We start from the raw sequence: 25,450 nt of genomic DNA on the forward strand, positions 1-25,450 counted from the left end.
GTGGGGACAGATTCCATCCGGGTCCCAGCAGTGTGGCTGGCCCTCAGCAAGACCTTGTCGATGTAAATCTCCACCCCCTACTTTAACTATAGGAGTCAGTGCCCCATGTCCTCTAGTTGGGGTGCTTGTGATCATATTCTGCTCTGTTCTGTTTTCCACAGTTCCAGCCCTGTTCTATTCACCTAGTCACTTGTTGAAATATTCCCCCATTCACAAGCAGATAACTGACGCTTCAGGTTACAGACGCTTCAGGTTACAGACTCCGCTAACCCAGAAATAGTACCTCGGGTTAAGATCTTTACTTCAGGATGAGAACAGAAATCACGCGGCGGCGGGGGGCCGCATTAGCTAAAGTGGTACCTCAGGTTAAGAACAGTTTCAGGTTAAGAACCGACTTCCAGAATGAATTAAGTTCTTAACCCGAGGTACCACTGTATTGTCAAGTCTGGTGTTTCCCATTAATGGATCAACAGGAGAGGCCTGTGTACATGCCGTCAGATCTAGGGATAGTTCAGTTGGTTAAAGAATTAATAATAATAATAATAATAATTTTTATTTATACCCCGCCCTTCCCAGTCAAGACCGGGCTCAGGGCGGCTAACAACAAATAATATCAACACAAATATAAAAGAAACAATTCAGTTAAAACACAGATTAATACAATGTTAAAATTCAATTTTAAAATTAAAAATCTATGAATAAGATAAAACCATTATGAAATAAAACCTTAGGGGAGGGTAACCGTGGGGTCAGACTGCGTCAGTCCGAAGGCCAAATGGAACAGCTCCTTCTTGCAGGCCCTACGAAAAGATGACAAATCCCGCAGAAAGCAGCCTTGGGGTTGCCACATGATGTTACGATAAGAATTACTGAGCCTTCAGTAGGTTTACATGTTTATTTACAATTAACACAGAGAAATCAGCACTCCACCAGCTCCTCTTGGCTACCAGTTGCTCAGTCTGAATCCACGAAGGGTGGCAATGACTGGTCTTCCCTCCCTTGCCCGTCCTTGCATTTTAACCCCCTCCTCAAACAAAGAGTCCTCTAAACACTGCCTTCCTCCTGATCACATAGCAACCCCCCTCAAGGTTGTCTCCCCCCTCATTCTCAGACTGCGAACTTCCTGGTTCTGCTGCTCTATCAGCGACTTGAAACTCTGAAGAAAAGGGGGCTAAACTCACCCATTCTTGCCCTGCCTGTGACTGCATTCTCTCATTTTCAGAGACACCCCCACTTTTGCAGTAGAGTTGCATGGATCTGGGCCCCTGTCGAGGGGTCCCAGGACAGGACTCTCTTCCCCTTTCCCTCCACCGCTTCTCCTCCTTCCCCCACTTGGCCTCTTTACCCTCTGCCTCCCTTGCTGATATCACTCCAATTTCTTTTGGGAACATCCCCCCCTATTTATTGGGGGAGTCGCTGGATAAGATTTGCGAATGACTTGCATTGCGGGATCCTGGTGCAAGTTCTGCCTTGGTCTGCACCCCATAGCGGAGAGTTCAAATGAGGGCAGTAGGGGAGTTAATCCAGGGGGGTGTCAAGCTGTGCTACTTTCATGCCCCAAGGAGGAGTCTTTTCAGAGATAGGGGGTCTTTTCCATGCCCCTGCTGGGGATGGAACCTGAGACCTTTTCAGGAAAGAAATGGAATTATAGAGCTAGTTTGGAGGGAAGGAAAATTATGTTTTCTGGGAAGGGGGGGGGTAGAGGAAGACTCCCTTTTTGCCACTCATTCCTCCCCCTTGGTCAATGAGCTCCGCTTCCTAGAAAAGAAAAGACAAGCTTAGAGGGGAAGGGTCTCCATCCTCATTTTTGGAAGAGAAAAGGCCTGAAGAGGAGGAGGAAGAGGGGCCACATATGGTAATTGGGAGATTTGTGGAGGGAGAGAAGAGTGTGCTTCTCCTCCCCTGGCATCGACAAACAGGGCTGAGGGGAGGGGGGCTGAAGAGCGATAGGAAGGTAGAGAAGGGGTGGGGTGGGGAGACTCCTCCCAATGATTGCATTGCAAGATCCTCTTTGAAGTGCAGCGTGGAGCCTGCCATGGGGGGGGGGGGAACCAAAGACATTTGCTGCCTGAGAGGAACCAGAGAGGAGTGCTCCCCCCCTGCAAAGAAGCCTTACTTGGACACTGAGCAGTCACCTGGGGACAACTATCTCCTCCCCACCAAAAAAGAAAGGTGTGGTCTTAGAAGCAGCCTCCCCAACACTGTTTTATGGATTGGGGCACATCCAGCAGCAGGCTGGACAAAAGCCACGAAAACGTTGCCTTTGTTAAGACAACACAGATCACACCGCCATTCAGATCAGAAGCAAACCAGGAGCATCTCCAGTTGCTCAGGGCCCAGAGGTAGATACTTCCTTGGGGCAGCTGGTGGATTTGGAGGAAGTTGACCCTTAGCACTCTTGGTTTGGGACCTGCCTGAACCTCCTTCCACATTATATTCATCCATATTGTTTCTCCCGTGTTATTTTGGGGATAGCATTCTACATACACTTGTGCCACCTTGCTGCCGCCGCCCCCCCCCCCAGCACATTGCTTTGAGATGCTCTGGTACGGCCCCTTCTTCCCTGTGCCCCCTTCCCTCCTCATGCAAGAAGTGGAGCTAGGAACAGAATCTTTCCTGGTTATGCCACTAAATATCCCTTTTATTTATCCTGCCACAAAACATATCTATGCACAAAATTATCTATAAATCAAAAGAATAGATCAGGGTTTCAAGATTACCTTGGGCATATAAATAGGTGCTTTCAATCTTTCTGTGTCTTCATGGTTCCATTATTGCAATTATAACAGTGGGAGTTATGCTGCTGTTCCTATAATATTAATCTAACTCTGCTTCCAAAGCAACACCACCAATCTTGACTTCCGGTTCCCTCGCGCTTCGAAGCGGATACGCTTTGTGGAGGCTCCGCGAACAGAGCGGGCAAACAAAGCAAAGCGGCTGCCGAAAAAGGGCAAAGAGGGAACGTGAAGGCTACACGACCCCCCCAAAAGGTCTAGGGGGTGACCTTAGACCGAAAAATCTCCTGCGGAGTCCAGAAAGTCCTCCGGAGCCCACGTCGTGACAGAGGTGGGAAGACGGAGAACGCCGGGCGCCAGGACGAGAGCAGCCCAGGCAGCAAGCCTTGAGACCCGGAGAAGCCGAGCAAGGGTAATTTCCATATCTTAATCCCAAAAAATCCCTAAGCTAACAGTCAATTTTTGATTATATAAGGACAAAGGAGACTTTAACCAGATTGCCTTGCTGATAGGACCGAACGCGAAAGCGGAGATCGAAGGAACAGCATGTTTAACCCCCAAATATAAGGACGCAGAGTATAGATAAAGGGACAATTTTATCGGAGAAAGCTATCTGGGAACCCCCGCCCGTTATATCGAATCCATCACAGGGCAGTAATTAACAAATATCGGCAACGAAAGGGGATAAAAGCAGGAGAACTGCAGCGGTTCAAAAGGAAAGATAAAGAAAAGAAAAACTATAATTAGAGAGCACCGCAGTGTCAACGTGAAAGCAAAGAGACTGGACTAAGCCAGAGGAAGGAGGAAAAGATAAACTGTTTAACTTGGAGGCTTTTTAAAAATAAGGATATGACTTACAGAGGGAGGAAAATGGCGTAGCGTGCGGGTATGATGGGCTGGTCTTTCTGATAATTGAAAAGGGGGAACAGCAGAACAAAGAGGACAGCAGAAGAGGCGGGAACAAAGAAAGACAGGACACCACAAGCGGGAAACAACGTTACTACTAGAGACAGTTACTACTAGGCTTGAGACTAGACTCAATTAAGCGATTCGGAGGATTGATGGGTTTAAAAATAAATTATCAAAAGATGAAAATGTTGACAAAAAAATTAAAGAGGAAAAGGAAGAACTTCAAGATAAAACAAAATTGGAAATAAAAAAAGAAAGTAAAATACCTAGGAATTTGGATTTCAAATAATAATTATAAGGAAGTCCTTGTATAACATCTGGATTAAATATAGAGGAATTTTGGAGCCAAAAATCCCATTATGGACTTGTCCGACTGAGGCCATTGTCGTGAAAAGAAGAAATATGGATTGGAGTTGGCCCTCATACCGTGTTTCCCCCTTTTTAAGCCGTAGTCATAATATAAGCCAGGGCAGGATTTTTAAACTTTGTAAAATTTAAGACATACCCCGAAAATAAGCCATAGGTCTACCTGCAGGGTCGGCGCCCAGCAGCGCCGCGCAGAGTGCTGGATCGAGGAGCCGGTCTGCAGGGTCAGCGTCCAGCAGCGCCATGCTGGATTGAGGAGGTGGTGTTCCGTGTGGCGCTGCTGGGCGCCGACCCTGCAGGCCACTTCCTCGATCCGGTGCTCAGCGCAGCGCTGATCGGCGCCGACCCGGCAGGCCGCCGGATCCACTCTGCTGTAAAAAGCACAATAGCAATGGCGGCGGCAGCAGCAGCAATTAAAGGAAAGCTGAAGAACCTGAGTGAAAACGAGGAAGAACTGGATGAAAAGAGAGCAAAAGCGGCGGCTGCCCACGCCATTTCCCCGCTTTGATTTTTTTCAAGGCGATCGAACGAAGCAATGTGGGAGCCTGATTGGCCTCGGATCGAGGCAGACCGCAGGGAAACCGCAGGGGGGGGAGCCGGGAAGCGGCACTCAGCGTCCGGCTGCAACTCTGCACCTACAGAAGCGAAGTTTCTGCAAGGCATCCAACATGGAAGGGCGAGTAGGGAGGCTGGAGGAGATGGGGGCGAGGATCGTGGCCCTGGTGCAGAGCGCACGTCGCCGGCACGCTGGGTCCTTTCCCTTTGGTGAGTGCCGGCCGGTGGCTCCCGGGCCCAAGGTTCTGCCTAGCACTGGGGCTCCTGAGAAGCCTTGCGAGGGAGGAAAGGAGGTGAAGCCGAAGCCACTTCCACCGCCTCCTCCTCCTCCTCCCCCGCCTCCTCCTCCTCCCCCTTTGCCATCGCTGCCTCTTCTCCTCGCTGCAGTGTCTCCCGCTCCCGGGTCCCGCACACTGAAGCGCGGGCGGATGGAGGTTCACTCTGCACAGGATTGGGCTGCCCTATTGCCTTTAACCCTCTTGCGGGGCTGGAGGGAGGAAGCAATGCACAAAAGGAGGCGCAGGCATTTGATCCGACTGTGCGCTTTGGTTTGGGGATCTGCCGTTTGAGTCAGTTAACTTTCGTCCCCTCGCTCGCGCACAGTGCCATCCTGCGCATTCAGTGGCGCGCTTTACCCCCAGGGGAAATGTGTGCGGCGGCGGCGGCAGCAGCAGCAGGATCGCAGCCAAAGCTGGTCCCTGGCTGTCAGAGCCCCGCTGAACTCCACGGGGCTTTCTTCTGAGTTAGGAGCCATAGGATCGCGCTGCAAGTGGCTGGGACTCCTCTGTTGTGCATTTAGAAGGAAACGACGCAGCAGTAGCGGCACGTCTTTATTTTTTGGGGCCATCTGATCCGGGCGTTTTTTAAAAAAATAAATCGAATAAATGTAGATTGCTGTACCATACTTAATAAAAAAATAAGACATCCCCTGAAAATAAGCCATAGTGTGTTTTTTTTAAGGAAAAATAAATATAAGACGGTGTCTTAAAAAGGGGGAAACACGGTATAGAGCAGTTACAAAAATTGAGAACGGAGACATAATATTTTAAAAATATGAGGATATAAAAGAAATGTTAACGGATTGGCTGCAATATTTTCAGCTACGTCAAAAACTAAGTCTAGATATCAAAAATGGTTTGGCCACAGAAACATCAAAGTTTGAAAAGGAATTAATAATAAAGAAAAAGAAAAACATTGCAGGAATATACGACCTCTTGCTAGAGTGGGAGACCAAGGGGGAATTGACCAAAACCGTAATGATCAAATGGGCACAGGATTGTGGGCACAATGTAACAATGGAGCAATGGGAACAGCTTTGGACAAAAGATCTAAAGTTCACGGCATGTTACACATTGAGAGAACATAGTATGAAAATGTTATACAGGTGGCATCTCTCTCCACAAAAACTTGCAAAAATGTATAAAGGAAGAAATCCGGAATGTTGGAGATGCAAAAAAGAGCCAGGATCGTATTTTCATATGTGGTGGACGTGTGACTTGATTAAGGTTTTTTGGGATAAAACATACAATGAGATTAAAAAACTATTCAGGATAACATTCAAGAAAAACCCCCGAAACATTCCTCTTGGGTATTATACCAGATCATTTCAAAAAGGAAACCAGATCACTCATGATGTATAGCTTGACCACTGCTAGGGTACTTGTCGCAAGGAAATGGAAAGATGAAACACTTCCAACTATTATAGAATGGCAAGCCCTAATGATTGAATACTTACAATTAGCGAAATTGATGGGCTGGGTGCGAGGTACAGGCGATCAGAAAATGTCGAAAGAATGGATCATCTTTAGGGAATATCTAAAAACATACAATACTAGTAACACACACTTGGCAGAATTAGAATGATATTTGTAAAGATTAAGGATTGAAAAGGTAAAAGGCGAGGAAATATAAAAATTTAAAATCAACGAAAACTAACCTGTGAGAAACAACAACAAAAAACCAGATATAACGGAAAGGGTTGGAAGTATTGTTTATTAGCAGAATATATTTTAAGACATTATTTGGATGTATATGATTTCAGTTTTGTTTAGAGACACAACTAAATTAGAAATGAATTACGAGAACATTAATTTGTATATAGTATTTTTGTTTCTGTTTTTGAAGACTCGGTGTATTTTTTAAAATTTTGAAATAAAGATTTATTTTTTTAAAAAAAGCAACACCACCAATCTCAGCTCTACTTTGTGCAACTCTCCATTCCCAGATACAAATATTTCCAACTCCCGCCACCAAACACCAAAACCAGCTCACTCTCAGTCCATCCTTATTCAGAAGCAACACTCCAGACTCACACACTCCCATGTCTAGACAATGTTACATACAAACAACAGAAACTCAAATACGCTGCATGCATTAAAGATTGATTTCCTGTTATTGATGTGAGAGAAAGTGTCAACTTGGAGAGAAACAGGTTCAGCACTCTAAAAAGTGTTCCATAATAACCAAACCAGAATCTACAATCCTTCTATTTAAACCATTTCTCTCCTTTGAGTTAATTGATGGCTTGTAGAGTTTCCACTCTTGAACTTCTGTCCACTTCCCTAGCACTTATACTGTTACTCCCATGTATGAGTTTCATGATGTCTTCTAAGGTCTCCACTCTGACTGAAGCTCTTTCCACACTCCATGCATTTATATGGTTTCTCCCCCGTGTGAGTCCGTTGATGAATTCTAAGGTGTCCACTCTGACTGAAGCTCTTTCCACACTCCATACATTTAAATGGTTTCTCCCCTGTGTGAGTCCGTTGATGTTTTCTAAGGTGTCCACTCTCACTGAAGCTCTTTCCACACTCCATGCATTTAAATGGTTTCTCCCCCGTGTGAATCCGTTGATGAATTCTAAAGTGTCCACTCTGACTGAAGCTCTTTCCACACTCCATGCATTTAAATGGTTTCTCCCCCGTGTGAGTCCGTTGATGTTTTCTAAGGTATCCACTCTCACTGAAGCTCTTTCCACATTCTATGCATTCAAATGGTTTCTCTCCTGTGTGACTCCGTTGATGAATTCTAAGTGTTCCACTATCAGTGAAGCTCTTTCCACATTCCAGGCATTTAAATGGTTTCTCCCCCGTGTGACTCCGTTCATGAATTCTAAGGTGTCCACTCTGACTGAAGCTCTTTCCACATTCCATGCATTGAAATGGTTTCTCCCCCGTGTGAGTCCGTTGATGAATTTTAAGATTTCCACTCTGACTCAAGCTTTTTCCACATTCCAGGCATTTAAATGGTTTCTCCTCCGTGTGAGTCCATTGATAAATTCTACGTTTTCCACTGTCTGTGAAGCAATTTCCACACTCCATACTTTCAAATTGTTTATCCTCTCTCTTTTCACACTCCATGTATTTAAATGGTTTCTTCGTTATTCTCATTGGACCTGGCCCACCAGAATTTTGATTGCCTTCTTCACTGTCTTTTTTTGACGGGGGTGGGGGTGGGCGAGAAAATCCTATTTGTTTTCTAGGAAGAGAACAAAAGAATATTACCACATCAATTAGCACCTGCTCTTATTTTAACATCATCTCGTACATCATCTCCTGTCCTCCATATGTTCCAAATTTTTAGGAAAGGCAAATGAAATAATGTTAAATAATGGTCATGAATCATCAGCTTTTCCTAACCCTTAATCAACGTTAATGAAGAAGCATTCTCTTAGAATACTGTACGGTTGAACTGTGGGGTTTACTTTTATAAAAAGTGGTTTCTCACAGGAAAGGGAGCTGCTCTATGTCCATGAACCTGCCCACTATTCATCAGGGTCCTAAGTTCATCATGAAATTCTTCATCCTCTGCACAATAATCCTCCACCCCTGCCAGTGTGGGCACATTGGATTTATAGTGTTAGGGATGGTCTAGATAAAAATAAAATAGAAAAATTCCTTCCAGTAGCTCCTTAAAAGGTAAAGGGGACCTCTGACCATTAGGTCCAGTCGTGCCTGACTCTGGGGTTGCGGCACTCATCTCCTTAGAGACGAGCTAAGTTTGTCATTGGTATGAGCTTCCGTGTGCATGCACATTTCTTCAGATACACTGAAACAGAAGTCACTAGACCCTTGTATATAATGGGAGGGTGGGGAGGGGTATTACTCAGAAGGGTGGTGGGAATGGGTGATTGGCTGATAGGTGTGGTAAACCTGTTGACGACCGCAGATTGGTCTAGATACCAATCATAATCCCAGGGAAATTTCTCAAGAACCCCTAAGGTCCAGTTCCACCAACTCCCAAATAACGCTGACCCCTAGAGCAGCCTTTCTCAACCTTGGGTCCCCAGATGTTGTGGGACTACAATTCCCATCATTCCTAGCCATCAGGGCCATTGGTCAGTGTTTATGGAAGTTGCAGTTCAAGAACATCTGGGGATCCAAGGTTGAGAAATGCTGCCCTGAGGGAACCTTCTATGCTTAGGTGAGGCATCTCTGACCCTCCAGATGTGGTTGGACACAAAGTACTACCGGTACCTGCCAAAGCAAGGATGGCCCATGGCCAAGGATGATGGGAGTCTTATCTAGTTGGACACACTTTCCCCTTCTTCCCCCTCATCTGAAAATGCTGAATATTTGTGTTTCGATTCCTCCTTCCTCCATGACCTCCAACATCTTCCTGATGCAGTCCTACCAACTGCACACATTCCCAGATCATCCTGAACTTCTGACTTCCCGAGGCTGCTGTATTCCCGAGGCTGCTGCTCAGTCCCCTCCTTGCCCTTCTCTGCATCTGCTGCCTGAGGGGGGTGCCTCAGTCTCCCTCACAGTGGAGCAGGCCCTGAGAACAACCTTCTTAATTCCTGGAGAACAGGCGAAGTTCCAGCAGACTGGAGGAGGGCAAATGTTGTCCCTATTTTCAAAAAGGGGAAAAGAGAGGACCCAAACAATTACCGCCCAGTCAGCCTGACATCAATACCAGGAAAGATTCTAGAGCAGATCATTAAGCAAACAGTCTGTGAGCACCTAGAAAGAAACTCTGTGATCACTAAAAGTCAGCATGGGTTCCTGAAAAATAAGTCATGTCAGACTAATCTGATCTCATTTTTTGACAGAATTACAAGCCTGGTAGATGAAGGGAATGCTGTGGATGTAGCCTATCTTGATTTCAGCAAGGCCTTTGACAAGGTGCCCCATGATATTCTTGTAAAGAAGCTGGTAAAATGTGGGCTAGACAATGCTACCATTCAGTGGATTTGTAAGTGGCTTACTGACCGAACCCAAAGGGTGCTCATCAATGGCTCCTCCTCATCCTGGAGAGTAGTGACTAGTGGGGTGCCACAGGGTTCTGTCTTGGGCCCAGTCTTGTTCAACATCTTTATCAATGACGTGGATGATGGGCTTGAGGGCATCCTGAGCAAGTTTGCAGATGACACCAAATTGGGAGGGGTGGCTAACACCCCAGAGGACAGGATCACACTTCAGAATGACCTTAACAGATTAGACAACTGGGCCAAAGCAAACAAGATGAATTTTAACAAGGAGAAATGTAAAGTACTACACTTGGGCAAAAAAAATGAAAGGCACAGATACAGGATGGGAGACACCTGGCTTGAGAGCAGTACATGTGAAAAGGATCTAGGAGTCTTGGTAGACCACAAACTTGACATGAGTCAGCAGTGTGATGCAGCAGCTAAAAAAGCCAATGCAATTCTGGGCAGCATCAATAGGAGTATAGCATCTAGATCAAGGGAAGTAATAGTACCACTGTATTCTGCTCTGGTCAGACCTCACCTGGAGTATTGTGTCCAGTTCTGGGCACCACAGTTCAAGAAGGATACTGATAAGCTGGAACGTGTCCAGAAGAGGGCAACCAAAATGGTCAAAGGCCTGGAAACGATGCCTTATGAGGAATGGCTTAGGGAGCTGGGTATGTTTAGCCTGGAGAAGAGAAGGTTAAGGGGTGATATGATAACCATGTTCAAATATATAAAAGGATGTCATATAAAGGACGGAGAAAGGTTGTTTTCTGCTGCTCCAGAGAAGCGGACACGGAGCAACGGATTCAAACTACAAGAAAGAAAATTCCACCTAAACATTAGGAAGAACTTCCTGACAGTAAGAGCTGTTCGGCAGTGGAATTTGCTGCCAAGGAGTGTGGTGGAGTCTCCTTCTTTGGAGGTCTTTAAGCAGAGGCTTGACAGCCATCTGTCAGGAATGCTTTGATGGTGTTTCCTGCTTGGCAGGGGGTTGGACTGGATGGCCCTTGTGGTCTCTTCCAACTCTATGATTCTATGTTTCTATGATTCTCTTTGCCGCCCCAAAATACAGGAAACATAACAAAGACGACAAGGTCACCGTGGAACATAACAACAGCAGCAGCAGCAGCAATTAGTTGTAAGTCACTTTGGGCTGCCCTGGGCAAGAGAATGCAACTAACAGATTCAGAAAACAAATAAAAATAACAATTGTAGTAATAATTACACAGGCTGGGGGGGAGGAACCCCACCCATTTCCATAACAATCTTCCCAATCCCTTAAATCCCACAGATTTAAGAGATCTGAAATAGTGGCAATAATGGAAACCTGGTGGAATAGAGAGAAGGAGTTGGGCACACTTATCTCTGGGTAGGGACCCTTTCAGTGTTTCTTCACAGAAACACAGGCATGTGGGAAAGATTTTAGTTGACAAGACAGAAGCCTCAAAGGGTGGAAATAATAAAGTGGGCTTCCTCCCTTTCCTATTCCCCCCAATGGTTGGACTCGCTATAACAGCCCCCAGCGCCCCATGAAGCTGCTGATCTGGGACTTATTGCAGGGCAAGGACTGAGCTTCAAGGGAGGAGAGGGTGGGTGGATCAGGCCTCCTGTTCCGGGATCTCTCCCTGGTCGGCTTGAAGTCATGGCAGATTCCTTGCCAGGAGGAGGAAGTCAAGGCAGGTAGACCCCAAGTCTCTCTCTCTTTCTCTAAGATGTCTTCAATTCCTCCCCCAGGGATGCTTCCTTCCCTCCCTCAGCCCCCTAAGTTCCTCTGCCCTCCTCCCCTTTGCTCAGAGGCCCCCTGGGCAGGTTCACCCTTCTTGCCAAATCTCTCCCAAGTGCTCCCACCTCTCCATCCGAAGAAGCCTCGACAGAAGAGCAGCGAGGGGGGAGAGGAGGGAGACCGGGGGGGGAGCTCCTTTAACCCTTCCATGTACTCCCTCTTTCTGATTCCCCACACAAAGGGGAGCCAGGATCGTGGAGTCAAAAGCGCCCCAGGGATTCTTGGCAGGGAGAACCCTGAACTCCCAGAGAGGCGCGGAACTGGGTCCTCGGTTCAAGTCTCAGCCCTTCCACAGAAGGAAGGGGGAGGGGGCACTCCCCTAATTTCCTTTCATCCCCCCCACCTGGCCCCAAATCCGGCCCTCCCTTCCCAGCTGCCCTGTTTGTAGATTAAGGGGGAGAAAAGCACATCCTTCTCTCACCCCCCCCCCCAAATACTGTATATAGATATATATTGCACCTTTTTTCCCTCCTCCTCGGCGGACCTGCTCCTCTTCCGGGAATGGGGATTGAGGCCCCTCCCTCTCCAACCTTTGCTCTCCCCTCCCCGCTCCAAACCTTCCTGCCTCTCTAGGAAGCGGAGCTCACTGACCCATGGGGAGGAATGAGCGACTCCTCCCTCCCAGAACACACAAATCTTCCTCCTTCCAAAGAAGCTCCTTTATCCTGTTTCTTTGCTGAGAAGGTTCCAGGTTTCTTCCCCGGAGACAGCAGGGAAAGAGACGCCCCTCCCCAACCTCCGACAAAGTCCTCCGGGGCACGAAGGTGGCACAGTTTACATTCCCTCTTTTCCTCTTTTAATCCCTTGCCGGGAGGGAGGGGAGTCCGTTCATTTTCACACCCATTACATAAGGTGGGGGAGGCAGGGCCGTGGGGGAGGGTTCCCCGTTACAACAGCCCTGCAAAGTAGACCGGATTTGTGGGGCTTAGAACAGTAATTTACGACAACCCTAAAAGGTAGCCCAGTGTCGTCATTACGGGTGCCTTTTAAAAATAGGGGCTGGTGTTTGAACTTGGGCTTTGCTCATGAGGGGGGAGGGGCACTGCTCAGTGGCAGATGTACCCCTCATTCGGCTCCCGCTATGAAGGTGAGACCCCCTCCTGACTCGCACCAAGATCCTGCAATGCAGGTCAGGTAGCGGCGCCAGTTCTAACAGCCCAGCCCAGGCGAACACAGGCAGGTCTGGCTCCCCTCGCGACGGATCCCTCTGCAGGAATCCGTGGGGCGCTCCGGGCTTCCGGCGAGTGCGCCTTTCGTATATTTCGGTGGGGGAGAGAAAGAGGGTTCGTGGAAGGGTTAAAGGATGCGAGCGAGAGAGGCCTGGATAGAGACCCCCCCCCCTCCCATCCCTGCTCCTCTTGCGCTCGGGGGCGGATGGAGGAGGAAGTTGGGGGACTGAGGGAGGAATGGAAGCAACGTGAGGGGAGGGAAGCCCAGCAGGACATTGACAGCGGGGAGACAGACAGACAGAGAGAGAGAGAGAGACATGGCCTTTTGGACAGTCCTCTCCATCCTGGGCGCTGGCTGGGGAATGTGCAGAGGGGCTGCCCTGGCTTCTCCCTCCTGGCGAAGAATCTGCTACTCCTCCAAGTTCTTCGACAGAGGGATCCCTGAAAAGGGGGGTCCACTTCCCCCACTCCCTACATGGTTCAGGTCAGCTGTTGCCTCAGAGACGCAGGGCGCTGCATCATACCAAATCAAACCATTGGACCACCTGGGAGAGGAGAGGCTCCCCTCTCTCAGGCTTCCGGTTTTAGCTCTTATTTCCACTGCATGGTTGATCGAAGGTGAGGATGATGTGGAATACATTCAGGGTTTATATATAGGTAAAAGGTAAAGGACCCTGGATGGTTAAGTCCAGCTGAGTTTGACTATGGCATGTGGTGCGCAACTCCACTTTCAGAGCCAGATAGCTTTCCAGCTCATGTGGACAACTTCTCATGAGCTGGTACCAATTCCAGAAGAACTACACAAAATCTACAAGGAGACTCACGGGAGTGTGGAACGAGCTTCAGTCAGAGTTCACACTTTAGTGTACATCAACAGACTAGTGTGAGACTGGTGGTGGTGCTTTGGAAGCAGTGTTGGTAACATTACGTCCGGATGTTGTCAGCGACACCCGGCTGTTGCCCAGGAAAGTATAAAGACAAGGGAAGATTTCCTACTGCGCTTTTTAAAAATTCAGTATTTACAGAGAGGGGCTATAGAACCCAGCCTCTTGGAGAATGGCGTTGTCTCCACCCCCATCTCTCTCACTTCCTCATTTGCTACTTCTACAGATGCTACTACGTGCCCTCTGTCTTTGAGCTCTCTGCTCTCCTACTTTCAAGGCTCGCCGGAAGATGGTGTATCAGGGACGCTTTCTAGGAACAATGTGTCAGCCAGGTGTTGCTCTGGCTCCCCCATGAGTTCCCATTTCCCCCCTCACCTGCCTCTGAGTTGAAACCTCCCTCAAACCCCTGTTGTATATCTATACTGCCTTCCCCTTCCCTGGAAGGGTCAGGCTGGGGAGGCAGTCTCCAGTGCTGTAGCAAAAAATTTTGATTCTTGACCGCTTCGAATAGCCAAAGGGCCAAGGGCAACATCTACTATACCATAGATAACTGTCTAATAGTAATAATAATAATAATACGGAGACAGCCTGGGTCACAGATCCACCCCACCCCTCCATCCAGACTGCCCAGGGAGACAGACCACATCCCAGACTTACATTCCACAGAAGTGTCCAGGTAATACCCCCCCCCCAAAAAACCTCTAACTCCCCACCACCTCCATATTACCCTGTCTCAACAATACCACCCACCCTCAATAACTTTCTCCCCACTGATAGCCCAGCCAACACACTCTAAAAAATCTAAACCAGACCAACACCACAGATCAACGCCTTCCTCACACCCCTACATCTCTTCCATTCCACAAAGGACTGTCCACCTATGATCCAACATACTTCCCACTATTCACAAACCAACCCACCCTCACCAACTTCTTACATCCCACCTTCACCACTACCCCCCAAATCCCCCACCAAATAACCACAAGACAAAAATAAATACCATCCTTCAAAACGTCATGAGATACGCCATTCATGGAGAGGGAGGGGACACAAACAGAATAGATCATGGATCGGGACACGGTGGGGGCAGTCACAGGGATTAGTCACAACAACGCGCCACACCCACAAACCCCGCCTCTGCCATGAGATCCTGTAAAACAGGGGGACTCTGAGGCTCAGGGGAAATTGAAGGGGGGCGATTACCCTCCATTTGACAGACTAACACACAGCAACGCGTGCAGGGCCAGCTAGTCTATATATATATATATATATATAAATGTAGAAAAGGTCAAATTGTGGGTTCCACTTTTTTCCGAAACCGCTTGATCGATTGTGCTGGAATTTGGACACAACGGTCCATGCCACTACCCGAGTGTTTGTATAACCTTGGATTGCTCACATCTCATACCTGCACAGGTCAAACCCTGTTTTTACACAAACTAAAACAGTGCCCTCCAGTAGCATTATTCCCACAGCTGCTGCTCCTCCTCCACCTCCTCCCTCCCCATGGAGACTAGCTCACACCCACAAACCCCGCCTCTGCCACGAGATACACCAATCACAGAGATCTATTTGAACCCTCTGGGTAGGCCAGGACCAGCCATCCCAGAGGTTTGGAAGACGTTATCGGACTTGCCTCCTCGCCAACAACACCGTCCACAATTGCCTCCTCGCGAGCAAGCCCTCTCCCTCAGACCCTACCACACCACCCCCATTCACATTCCCCTCCTCTCGAGTAAGCCCTCTCCCTCAAACCCTACCATGCTGCCCCACAACCCCGAATCCTGACGCCAGCCCCCAATCCCCACACCACCCACCACACCGAAATCAAACCCATCCCACGATCCAAGCAAACCCACCCCAAGAAAATCCACCCCGCGATCCAGCCAGCCCCGGAGATCCAACTCCCCCCCCTCCACCCACCTCACCGAAATCAAACCCACCCCCCAATACAACCAAAACCACCCCTATCAATCCCACCCCTCGATCCACCCTCCCGGAAATGTCGGATCCATACCTTTCCGGACACCACTCAACCAAAATCCAGGCCGCCTCGACCCAGGCCGCTCGCCCAGCAGCTGCCGCCCTCCACAGAGATCCACCCACCCCAGGAGGCATCCCGCCTGGGAGACCACGCAGTCACAAAAATAAGGGCTCCCAGGAGATCCAACCGCCCCGCCATCCACCGCAAACTCCATACACCATAACCCCCATCCTCACCAAACATAACTCCCACCTCGGGACCCCTAACCACCTACATATTACCCTCAGTCTACAACACCACCCACCAAACCCACACCACCCCCTCCATATTACCCTCACTACAACACCCCCCTCCTAACCCCTACCCCCCTACATAACTCCAACCTCGGGACCCCTGACCACCTCCATATTGCCCTCACTCTACAACACAACCCACCTTCAATAACTTCTTACCATGCCACCTTACCCCACTACCCCACCCGACACCCGCCCCACACATAACTTGTACCTCATAAAACCTGACCGCCTCCATCTTCCCCTCCATCTACAACACCGCCCACCCTCAAAAATTTATTAAAATTCCACCTTCCCCATTACCCCTCAAATCCACCACACACACGTAACTCACACCTCGGGACGCCTGACCATCTCAATATTACAATGCGTCTATAACAACACCCACCCTCAATAACTTCCTAACATTCCACCTTACCCCACTACCCCTGCCACAGAACTCCCACCTCATAAACCCAGATCGCCTCCATGTTACCCTCAATCTACAACACCACCCACCCTCTAGAACTTCCTACCATTCCACCTTCCCCAATCCACCCCCACACCCCAACACACACAGAAATCCCACCTCGACTCCCCATACCACCTCCATATTACCCTCACTTGACAACACCACCCACCAAACCCCCACCCCACCCCCTCCATATTACCCTCAATCGATGGGGAGCCCACATAGGGGTCAGGGATAGGTAAGGCCGTCCCTGGATGTAGTGGGGGGACCGAATACGAGACATGGATAGGTCAACCCTTCCCTGCCTGGGGTGGGGGTGGGACCAGAATAGGAGTCAGGGAATACCTAATGGGTCAATACAGAGTGGGGGGGAGACACAGGGATACCCCTATCTAAACATAACACAAAAAAACAGGGGGACTCTGACGGTCAGGGGAGTCTGAAGGGGGACTCTGACCCTCCATTTAACAAACTGAGGCACAGCAACGCGTGCCAGGGCCAGCTAGTAATACCGTAATAATAATAATAATAATAATAATAATAATAATAATAATAATAGGTGTTATCGAGTCTTTTGATATCATATTATTAGAAGAAAGGTGGGTTCATTATGAAATCTGTTTGGAGGGATAAAAATCATATTCCCTTTTAGCCCACAAATAGAACATCAAGGGCCCGTTAGAAAGTGGGATTAACCAGACTTCCGGGTTGATCGCGAGCGCCGGCGGCAGCGGGGGATTATTCTCCCGGTCCTTTGAAGGGTCCTGGGGGGGGGTCTTCAGAGCGCGCAGCCCCCCAAAACTTCAGGTAGAGCGACCTGAAGCCTTGAAGACTTGGCAATTGTCCTTAACAGACCTCCTTTCCCCCCAAAGAGCTCTAATAAGGGCGCAAGAGCGGGCAAGGTGGAGGCGCGGACATGGCAAGCAAACCGCTTCCCTTCAAAGGAGCAGCTCCGTGGACTGGCGGCAGAACAGCGATCAACTTTCTTCAAAAAACCACTGATAATTTGAAACCACCTTGGCTACTGTGAGTACTGAACCAAAGCTTTAAAATTAGAATTAATTTGGCCATCGGGAGAGCTCTCAAACATGGAGGTCGGGCTCCCCCCCCCCCCCGCGGCAGAATTGAAAGCAAAAATCAGCCTCCGCAGTGAACTGTTTATAGAGACTTTGTATCCTTCTTTTCTTGGACACTTTTTAACTAACCAGAGAGAGCAGGGCTCTGAAATAACCCTGCGGAATTGAACTTTTAAAACGTTTAGAAAAATCGCTTCCCCCAAGCCTGGGAGCGGGGCTCCGCTCATCTCAGCCAGACACTCATTGTGACGTCATAGAAGAAATTTGCCTATGAACTTCTGTTTACCCTTTGACAGGCTTTGATCTGCCTGCAGCCTTCCGCTAAAGGAATAAAAGCTGAATTAACTGGAACTTACAACTTTTTACCCTCAAAATACTTAAGAAGCTTAAGGGTACATTGATTTTTCTGTGGAAAAAAACTGCTCCAACTATGGAGCATAGACCAGCTTGTTGTGACTGTGTGCAGCTGGCTTATCCTGGGAGCCTGTAGATAACACTGACCTTGAAAGCCTGGCTTGACAATAGAAAGACTGTCTGAGTATTCCTTTCTGGTGCTGATAAAAAGACATCTGGCTTGCTGACTGAGAGACAGTCTTTTGCTTATTATTGAGTTGAAAATATGTCAGGAACAGAGACCTCTACTGGCAAGACAAAGAAAAAGTCTTCCCTTTCTTCTTCATTTGAGGAACAAGTGTTAAGTGCTTTAGGAACACTACCAGCATTGAAGGAGGGGTTAGAACGTAATATTCAAGAACAGCAGCGCACCACACAAGAATTAAAGCAATTGAGGGAAGAATTGGGAGCTATCTCTAAAGATATTTCTCAAGTTAAAATTCAAGTAACTGGAGTTGAACAAAGAGTTACACAACTGGAGGAAGGGAAGGTCCTGGACTTGGAGACAAGCCTATCAGACACAGGTTTCTCTTGCCTTTGTTCAGATGAAACAGAGAGAGGTGAATCTCGGGATCAGAGCATTTCCTCCTATAGAAAAGGGTGACCTGAAAGCCACGATAATTGAAGAATTTGCGAAAACTTGGGATCTATCGAAGGAAGAATTGGAACTACAGATTATTAAAGCATTCAGGTTTGGAGCAAGATCGAAAAAAGACAAAAATTTTGTGAGTGACTGTATGATATCTTTCCAAACCAAAGAACAAAGAGATAGAATCCTCGATTTACATTATCAAAAAACCCTGAAGGTTCAAGAAACACAGATCATCCTTTTTAAAGATTTACCAAAATTCTTTCTGGACCTGAGAACCCAATATTCTGATTTGGCAACCATTTTAAAAAGGAAAGGAATCAACTTCAAGTGGGATTTTCCGGAGGGCTTGAACTTCCAATTTCGACAGAAGAAGTTTAAGATTAAGATGGTGGACCAAAATAAAGAATTTCTTCAGAAATACGAGAGAGAACTACTAGGACCAGGACTTCTAACTTCAACTCCAGGATTACTGAACGACCCAATTGAGCTAGACTCCGATTCTGACTTGGGAGAAGGTGCAACTGCTGCAAGATAAGATGTCATTGAGGATTCTGTCGTGGAACTCGAATGGACTGAACTCAAAACGGAAAAGGAACCAGGTTTACCATATTTTAGCAAAACAAAGACTGGACATAATATGTCTACAAGAAACACATGTCACAAGAGCGCATCGAAAAATTCTACAAAACAAAAAATTGGGAGAAGAATTTATCTCTTCAGATGAAGTTAAGAAGCGAGGAGTGGTGATTTATGTAAAGGAGAAACTAAGCCCTAAATTAATATTTAAAGAAGAAGAGGGAAGATATGTTGCAGTTGAAATAACATCGCAAGGTGAAAAAAATCTTAATTCTGGGAATCTATGCACGAAATGAAGGAAAATCAGACTTATTTTAAAAGCTACACGAAAAACTCTTGGATTATTTGGATTGTAAACTATGTTTGTTGGGAGACTTGAATGGAGTGGTCTCAACATTAATGGACAGATCACAAAGACAGAAAGGTAGTAATGAAGGAAGATTGCCAAAGTCTTTCTTCGAATTGACTGAGAACTTTGATCTGATTGACACATGGAGATTGAAAAACCCACTGGAAAAAGACCAAACTTTTTTCTCAAATGCCAAACAATCGTGGAGTCGTCTTGACTATATTTGGATTACAAGAGAGTTGGGACCGAGGATAAACAATGTGGAAATGTGGAAATATGCCCAAGAACTTGCTCCGATCACAATGCGGTACTATTGGACTTAAAAATATCTCTACAGGGTACTTTCAGATGGAGAATGAACGATGCTCTTTTAAGAAATGAGAAAATAGTGGAAAATGCAAAAAAAAAAACCTAAAAGACTATTTTGACATAAATTCCAGGACAACAGTTGCTAAAAAAGTGGTTTGGGACGCCAGTAAAGCTGTGATGAGAGGATTTTTGATCCAACAGAATGCAATTAGGAAAAAAGAACAGAATGCAAGAAAAGAAGATATTTTAAATCAAATGAAAGAAAAGGAAAAGAAATTAAGATGTAATCCTAATAATTTACAGGTGCAGAAAGAGATTAAGGCATTGCAAATTCAATTTTCTCAACTGATGAACCAAGAAATTGAATCAAAAATTAAATGGATGAAATAAAAATCGTTTGAATCAGCAAACAAATGTGGAAAACTACTGGCATGGCAATTGAAAAAGAGGCAGAAGTTGAACACCATCACAAATCTTGTGCAAGGAGAAAAACATCTGGAGCACCCGACAGAGATTCGAAAATGTTTTCAAAAATATTTTAAACAACTGTACAAACAAGAAAGGCAAGATAAAGATGAAGTGGAGCAATTTCTGGACAAACATGGACTGCAGAAAATCCCGGAGGAAAAGAGATCCCTACTTTCACAACAAATCTCAGTACAAGAAGTTGAACAAGCAATACAACAAATGCAACTGGGTAAAACCCCAGGACCAGACGGACTTACTGCAACATACTATAGAACAATGAAGGACTGGCTAGTCCAACCATTGAAAGACTTATGCAATGAAATTCTGAAAGGAGGAGAGGCCCCCGAGTCTTGGAAAGAGGCGTATATCACACTGATACCTAAACCGGATACGGATAGAACGCAAGTTAAGAATTATCGCCCAATCTCCTTGTTGAATGTGGACTATAAAATATTTGCCAATATTTTAGCTTCTAGATTGAAAAAGGTTTTAAAAGATTTTATCCATCACGACCAAGCTGGCTTTTTGCCAGGAAGACATATGAAGGACAATGTGGTGGACATCTTAGAGATGCTGGAGCAGAAAATAAATAAAAAGGCCATTTTGATGTTTATCGACGCAGAGAAGGCTTTCGACAATATTTCTTGGCTGTTCTTGAAAAGGAATTTAGAAAAAATGGAGATGGGCCAAAGTTTTCTGAATGGAGTAAATGCGATCTATTCCGAGCAAAAAGCTAAGATAATTGTAAATAATATGGTTTCAGAAGAAATTAGAATTGAAAAAGGCACAAGACAAGGGTGTCCCCTCTCCCCTCTTACTTTTTATATCGGTCCTGGAGGTCTTACTCGATAGGATCAGGAAGGATGAGGAAATAAAAGGTGTGACTGTAGGGAAGAAACAATATAAGCTTAAAGCCTTTGCAGATGATCTTGTTTTGACTTTACAAGATCCAGAGTCCAGTGTCCAACGGGCTCTGGAAACAATTCAAGAATTCGGAAGGGTAGCAGGTTTAAATTGAATAAATAAAAAACCAAAGTATTAGATAAAAATTTGGATAGTAAGGAAAGAGAAAAATTACAAGAAGCAACTGGTTTATCTTTTGTTAAGAAAGTGAAATACCTTGGTGTTAATATGACGTCAAAGAATTTGAATCTGTTTAAGGACAATTATGTTAAACTGTGGAATGAAGTTAAGAATGACTTAGAAACCTAGACCAATTTGAAATTGTCTTTGTTGGGCCGTATAGCTACTGTTAAAATGAATGTTTTGCCAAAGATGTTGTTTTTGTTTCAATCTTTGCCAATAATTGATAAGTTGGATTGCTTTAAAGAATGGCAAAAGGTGTTATCGAAATTCATATGGCAAGGGAAAAAGCCAAGAATTAAATATAATATACTGACTGATGACAAATAAAGAGGAGGCTTTTCCCTGCCTGATCTTAAAATTTATTATGAAGCTGCTGCCTTTTGCTGGATGAAAGATTGGTTTTTGCTGGAAAATATAGATATTTTGGATTTAGAAGGCTATGACAATGTTTATGGTTGGCATGCATATTTATGGTATGACAAAGTAAAGACCCACAGAGGCTTCAAAAGTCATATAATTAGAAAATCATTGTATAATGTTTGGTCCAGGTATAAAGATTTGTTAGAAAGAAAAACACCTAAATGGATTTCACCATTGGAAGCCAAGGTCCGTAAAAGACTAAATATGGAAACCAGTTGGCCAAAATATAGAGATTTATTGATTGAAGAAGGAGACCAATTTAAGTTAAAGACATATGAGGAGCTGAAATGTAAACTAGATGATTGGCTCCAATACCATCAGATTAATGAAGTTTTCAAAATGGATAGATTACTTGGTTTTCAGACAGAAAAGTCAAAGTTGGAAACAGAATTGCTAGAACCTAAGACAAAAACACTTTCCAGGATGTATAAACTGTTGCTTGAGTGGCATACGAAAGATGAACAAACAAAAAATGTTATGATTTTGTGGGCAAAGGATGTTGGTCATAATATTATGATTGAGGATTGGGAAAAATTGTGGCATGAGAATATTAAGTTTACTGCATGTAGTTTACTAAAGGAAAATTTAATGAAGATGATGTATAGATGGTATCTTACACCAGTAAAATTAGCAAAGATTTACCATAACCATGATAATAAATGCTGGAGATGTAAAAAAGAAGAAGGTTCCTTTTTACCACATGTGGTGGACGTGTCCACTAGTGAGTGACCTCTGGAATAAGATTTATAATGAACTCAAGAAAGTGTTGAAAAACACATTTGTTAAGAAACCAGAAACATTTCTAGTGGGCATCGTCGGGAAGGAGATTCCAAAGAAGAATGTTTCTTTTTTTATGTATGCTACGACAGCGGCTAGACTTTTGATTGCCTAGAACTGGAAACTACAAACATTACCAACGATCGATGACTGGCAGATGAAGATGATGGAGTTTATGGAATTAGCTGAGATGACCGGAAGAATCCGCAACCAGGGAGAGGAAGCGATGGAAGAAGAATGGAAATATTTAAAACTGTATTTAAAGAAACATGCTAAAGTAACATTTTAGAACAGAAATGAAGATGTAAATAGACTGTGGAATTTAGGATTATGTTATATGAGAGGAAGAAAATAAGATTATATAAGGTGATTAAAATGAGTTAGAATTTGCTAAGTATAAATGTGTTAAAGAACCACAGGGAGGGGACCCCGAGGAGGTCCCATTATACCATGTGATGTGATATAAGAATTCCTGTTCTATTTTTACTTATTCTTTTTTCTTCTTTTTTTCTTATCTTTTTTTTTATTCTACATTGTTGTTAATTTTGTAAAAATTCTAATAAAAATATTATAAAAACAAAAAACAAATGTAGAAACAAAGGAGGCCTATAATTAAACTTCACTGAAGGTCAAAAAAGAAAAGAAAAAGAAAGTGTGATTAACCTTTATTTGTGCAAGGGAGACTAAATTTAAAGTGAGTCCCCTCCAGACATGGGATGACATTACCCAGGCATTTCTATTGGGTTTTTAAGATTTAGTCCTCATCGTACTTAATGTATTTATTCCTCCTTGCCCTATTGGGCTACTCGAACCAACTCACTTTATTTCTTGAGGAATTAGAACTGGAATTCCACGCCATTGGCTTGTTAATGGCAGGTGATTTTAATGCAAGAGTGGGCAAGGGCAATCTTGAGTTTGTGAGGGAGCTAGAATTTGACACTGAGACCCCTTGCCTAAACGTTTCTCTGACCCATTATATACTAAAGACCCCTATATAAATGACTCGGGAGTCGGTCTTGCCAAAGTGGGTGGTAAGTGGAGACACCATTCAGCTAGTTAAAAGGTAAAGGTAAAGGGACCCCTGACCATTAGGTCCAGTCGTGTCCGACTCTGGGGTTGCGCGCTCATCTCGCATTATTGGCCGAGGGAGCCGGCGTATAGCTTCCGGGTCATGTGGCCAGCATGACAAAGCCGCTTCTGGCAAACCAGAGCAGCACATGGAAACGCCGTCTACCTTCCCGCTGTAGCGGTTCCTATTTATCTACTTGCATTTTGACGTGCTTTCGAACTGCTAGGTTGGCAGGAGCTGGGACCGAGCAACGGGAGCTCACCCCGCCACAGGGATTCGAACCGCCGACCTTCTGATCAGCAAGCCCTAGGCTCAGTGGTTTAACCACAGCGCCACATAGTTTAAATGCCTAGGCATTTATTTTGATTATAAGGCTGACTGGGCGACCCACAGAGAACCACCATTAATGCTGCCCAAAGTAGTTTGTCAAGGATCACACGTTGTAGGATCCCCTTACGAAAGAGCAGCCATTCATGGTAAAAAATAGGACGAGCAGGCTCTGCAAAGACCTGATCTCAGAGCTTGCAACTTCCAACTTCCACTCTTGAGGTGTTATCCCTTGCCATTATAGATCTAGATCTAGATATATCCGCTTATTTCACATGGGAGCTGCTTGGAGGACAGCTGGTTCAATGGCAAGTTTGAAATGCAATGATCTTTTTTATTTATAACAGGAATGATTTTTTTCCTGCAGGACCTCATCCTCTCCATGGGCTGGCAATCTCCAATCAGCAAGCTGTCAGTTATTTCTGACAGCTACCTGGTTTCCCAACCAATCAGAAGCACGGTATCAGAAGCAGTTGCAAAACAGCGCCCCCTAGCAATGGCCACTGGGGTACTACAGCCGTCAATGCTTGCTGCATTGTATCTAAGGTTGCTATTTTGTAACCAGTTGAGTTTTAAAGGTAAAGGGACCCCTGACCATAAGCACAAAATAAGCACAAAACGGAAGTGTACAATCATGCGACACATGGCAACAGTTTACATGCCTGTTCCTCTTAAGGTGGAACGGAATCCTAACAAAAGGGACCCCTGCCATTAGGTCCAGTCATGACTGACTCTGGGGTTGCGGCGCTCATTTCGCGTTATTGGCTAAGGGAGCTGGTGTACAGTTTCCAGGTCATGTGGCCAGCATGACTATGCCGCTTCTGGCGAACCAGAGCAACACACGGAAACACCGTTTACCTTCCCGCCGTAGCGGTACCTATTTATCTACTTGCACTTTGAGGTGCTTTCAAACTGGTAGGTTGGCAGGAGCAGGGACCAAGCAACGGGAACCCATCCCGTCGTGAGTATTCGAACCACCGACCTTCTGATCAGCAAGCCCTAGGCTCTCTGGTTTAACCCACAGCGCCTTTTAGTCTCCTTTTATTCAGTAGAAAGGTTTAGAAATTCATATAAAATCACTACTGTGGTGGATTCACACATTCCAACATTGCTTTGCTTAGAGAGAAAAGGCCACCAGAAGAGGGGCCTAGGCCAGCCATAATCCGGGAAGCTGTGGTCAGATACCTACCTCACCGCTGCACTGCATAGGTGTTAATTCTCACCTTCCTGACTCTAGAGTGTGACTCAAAACCATTAAGAGAACAATGTCCACCCGGCCTTTGTGTATTTGGATACTGAGAGAAACTAAGGAGGGTAGTTAACTTGGCCTGGGGAGTGGGAGATTGTGGGTATGCCTTAAACCAGGCAGCAATTGTGAATGATGGGTTCAGCCTTTCCTGGAAAGAGCCCTGAAAACTGGCCACACCAGGTCCTTCTCCTGGATCTAAAAGGGACCCATAAAAGTCTCCTTCTTTGGAGGTCTTTAAGCAGAGGCTTGACAGGCATATGTCAAGAATGCTTTGATGGTGTTTCCTGCTTGGCAGGGGGTTGGACTGGATGGCCCTTGTGGTCTCTTCCAACTCTATGATTCTATGATTCTAACTCACTATTCTTCCCAGCAGCTAATGGGTGGGAGAGCCACGAGGTACCTCCCAGGACAGCACGACGTGTTGGTTTTCACC

At 45.8% G+C, this 25,450-nt stretch overlaps 1 protein-coding gene across 2 annotated transcripts; it reads right to left on the reverse strand.

Annotated features, from left to right (window-relative positions):
• Positions 1-4,257: 4,257 nt before the first annotated feature.
• Positions 4,258-12,067, reverse strand: LOC132591154 (zinc finger protein 239-like). 2 transcript variants are annotated; one of them, XM_060271172.1, is made up of 3 exons: positions 12,005-12,067; positions 9,041-9,416; positions 4,258-8,042 (listed from the first exon to the last, which is right to left on the reverse strand). In XM_060271172.1, the coding sequence occupies exons 2-3, from the start codon at positions 9,061-9,063 to the stop codon at positions 7,142-7,144; spliced, it is 924 nt and encodes a 307-aa protein (XP_060127155.1). In that variant the 5' UTR covers positions 9,064-9,416; positions 12,005-12,067; the 3' UTR covers positions 4,258-7,141. The 2 variants fall into 2 exon arrangements, with proteins under 2 accessions (XP_060127155.1, XP_060127154.1); XM_060271171.1 differs by lacking the exon at positions 12,005-12,067 and having other exon boundaries at positions 9,041-9,993.
• Between the last annotated feature and the right edge of the window lie 13,383 nt (positions 12,068-25,450).

The sequence above is a fragment of the Zootoca vivipara genome, chromosome 2 (assembly GCF_963506605.1).
Source record: "Zootoca vivipara chromosome 2, rZooViv1.1, whole genome shotgun sequence".
Classification (NCBI taxonomy): Eukaryota; Metazoa; Chordata; class Lepidosauria; order Squamata; family Lacertidae; genus Zootoca; species Zootoca vivipara.

Coding starts and splice junctions, on each gene's coding strand:
- LOC132591154 (XM_060271172.1), bottom strand. CDS start 9,063: ATGGGCCATCCTTGCTTTGGCAG. Junction 8,043..9,040: donor GGCCATCCTTGCTTTGGCAG/GTACCGGTAGTA, acceptor TTCTCTTCCTAG/AAAACAAATAGGATTTTCTC.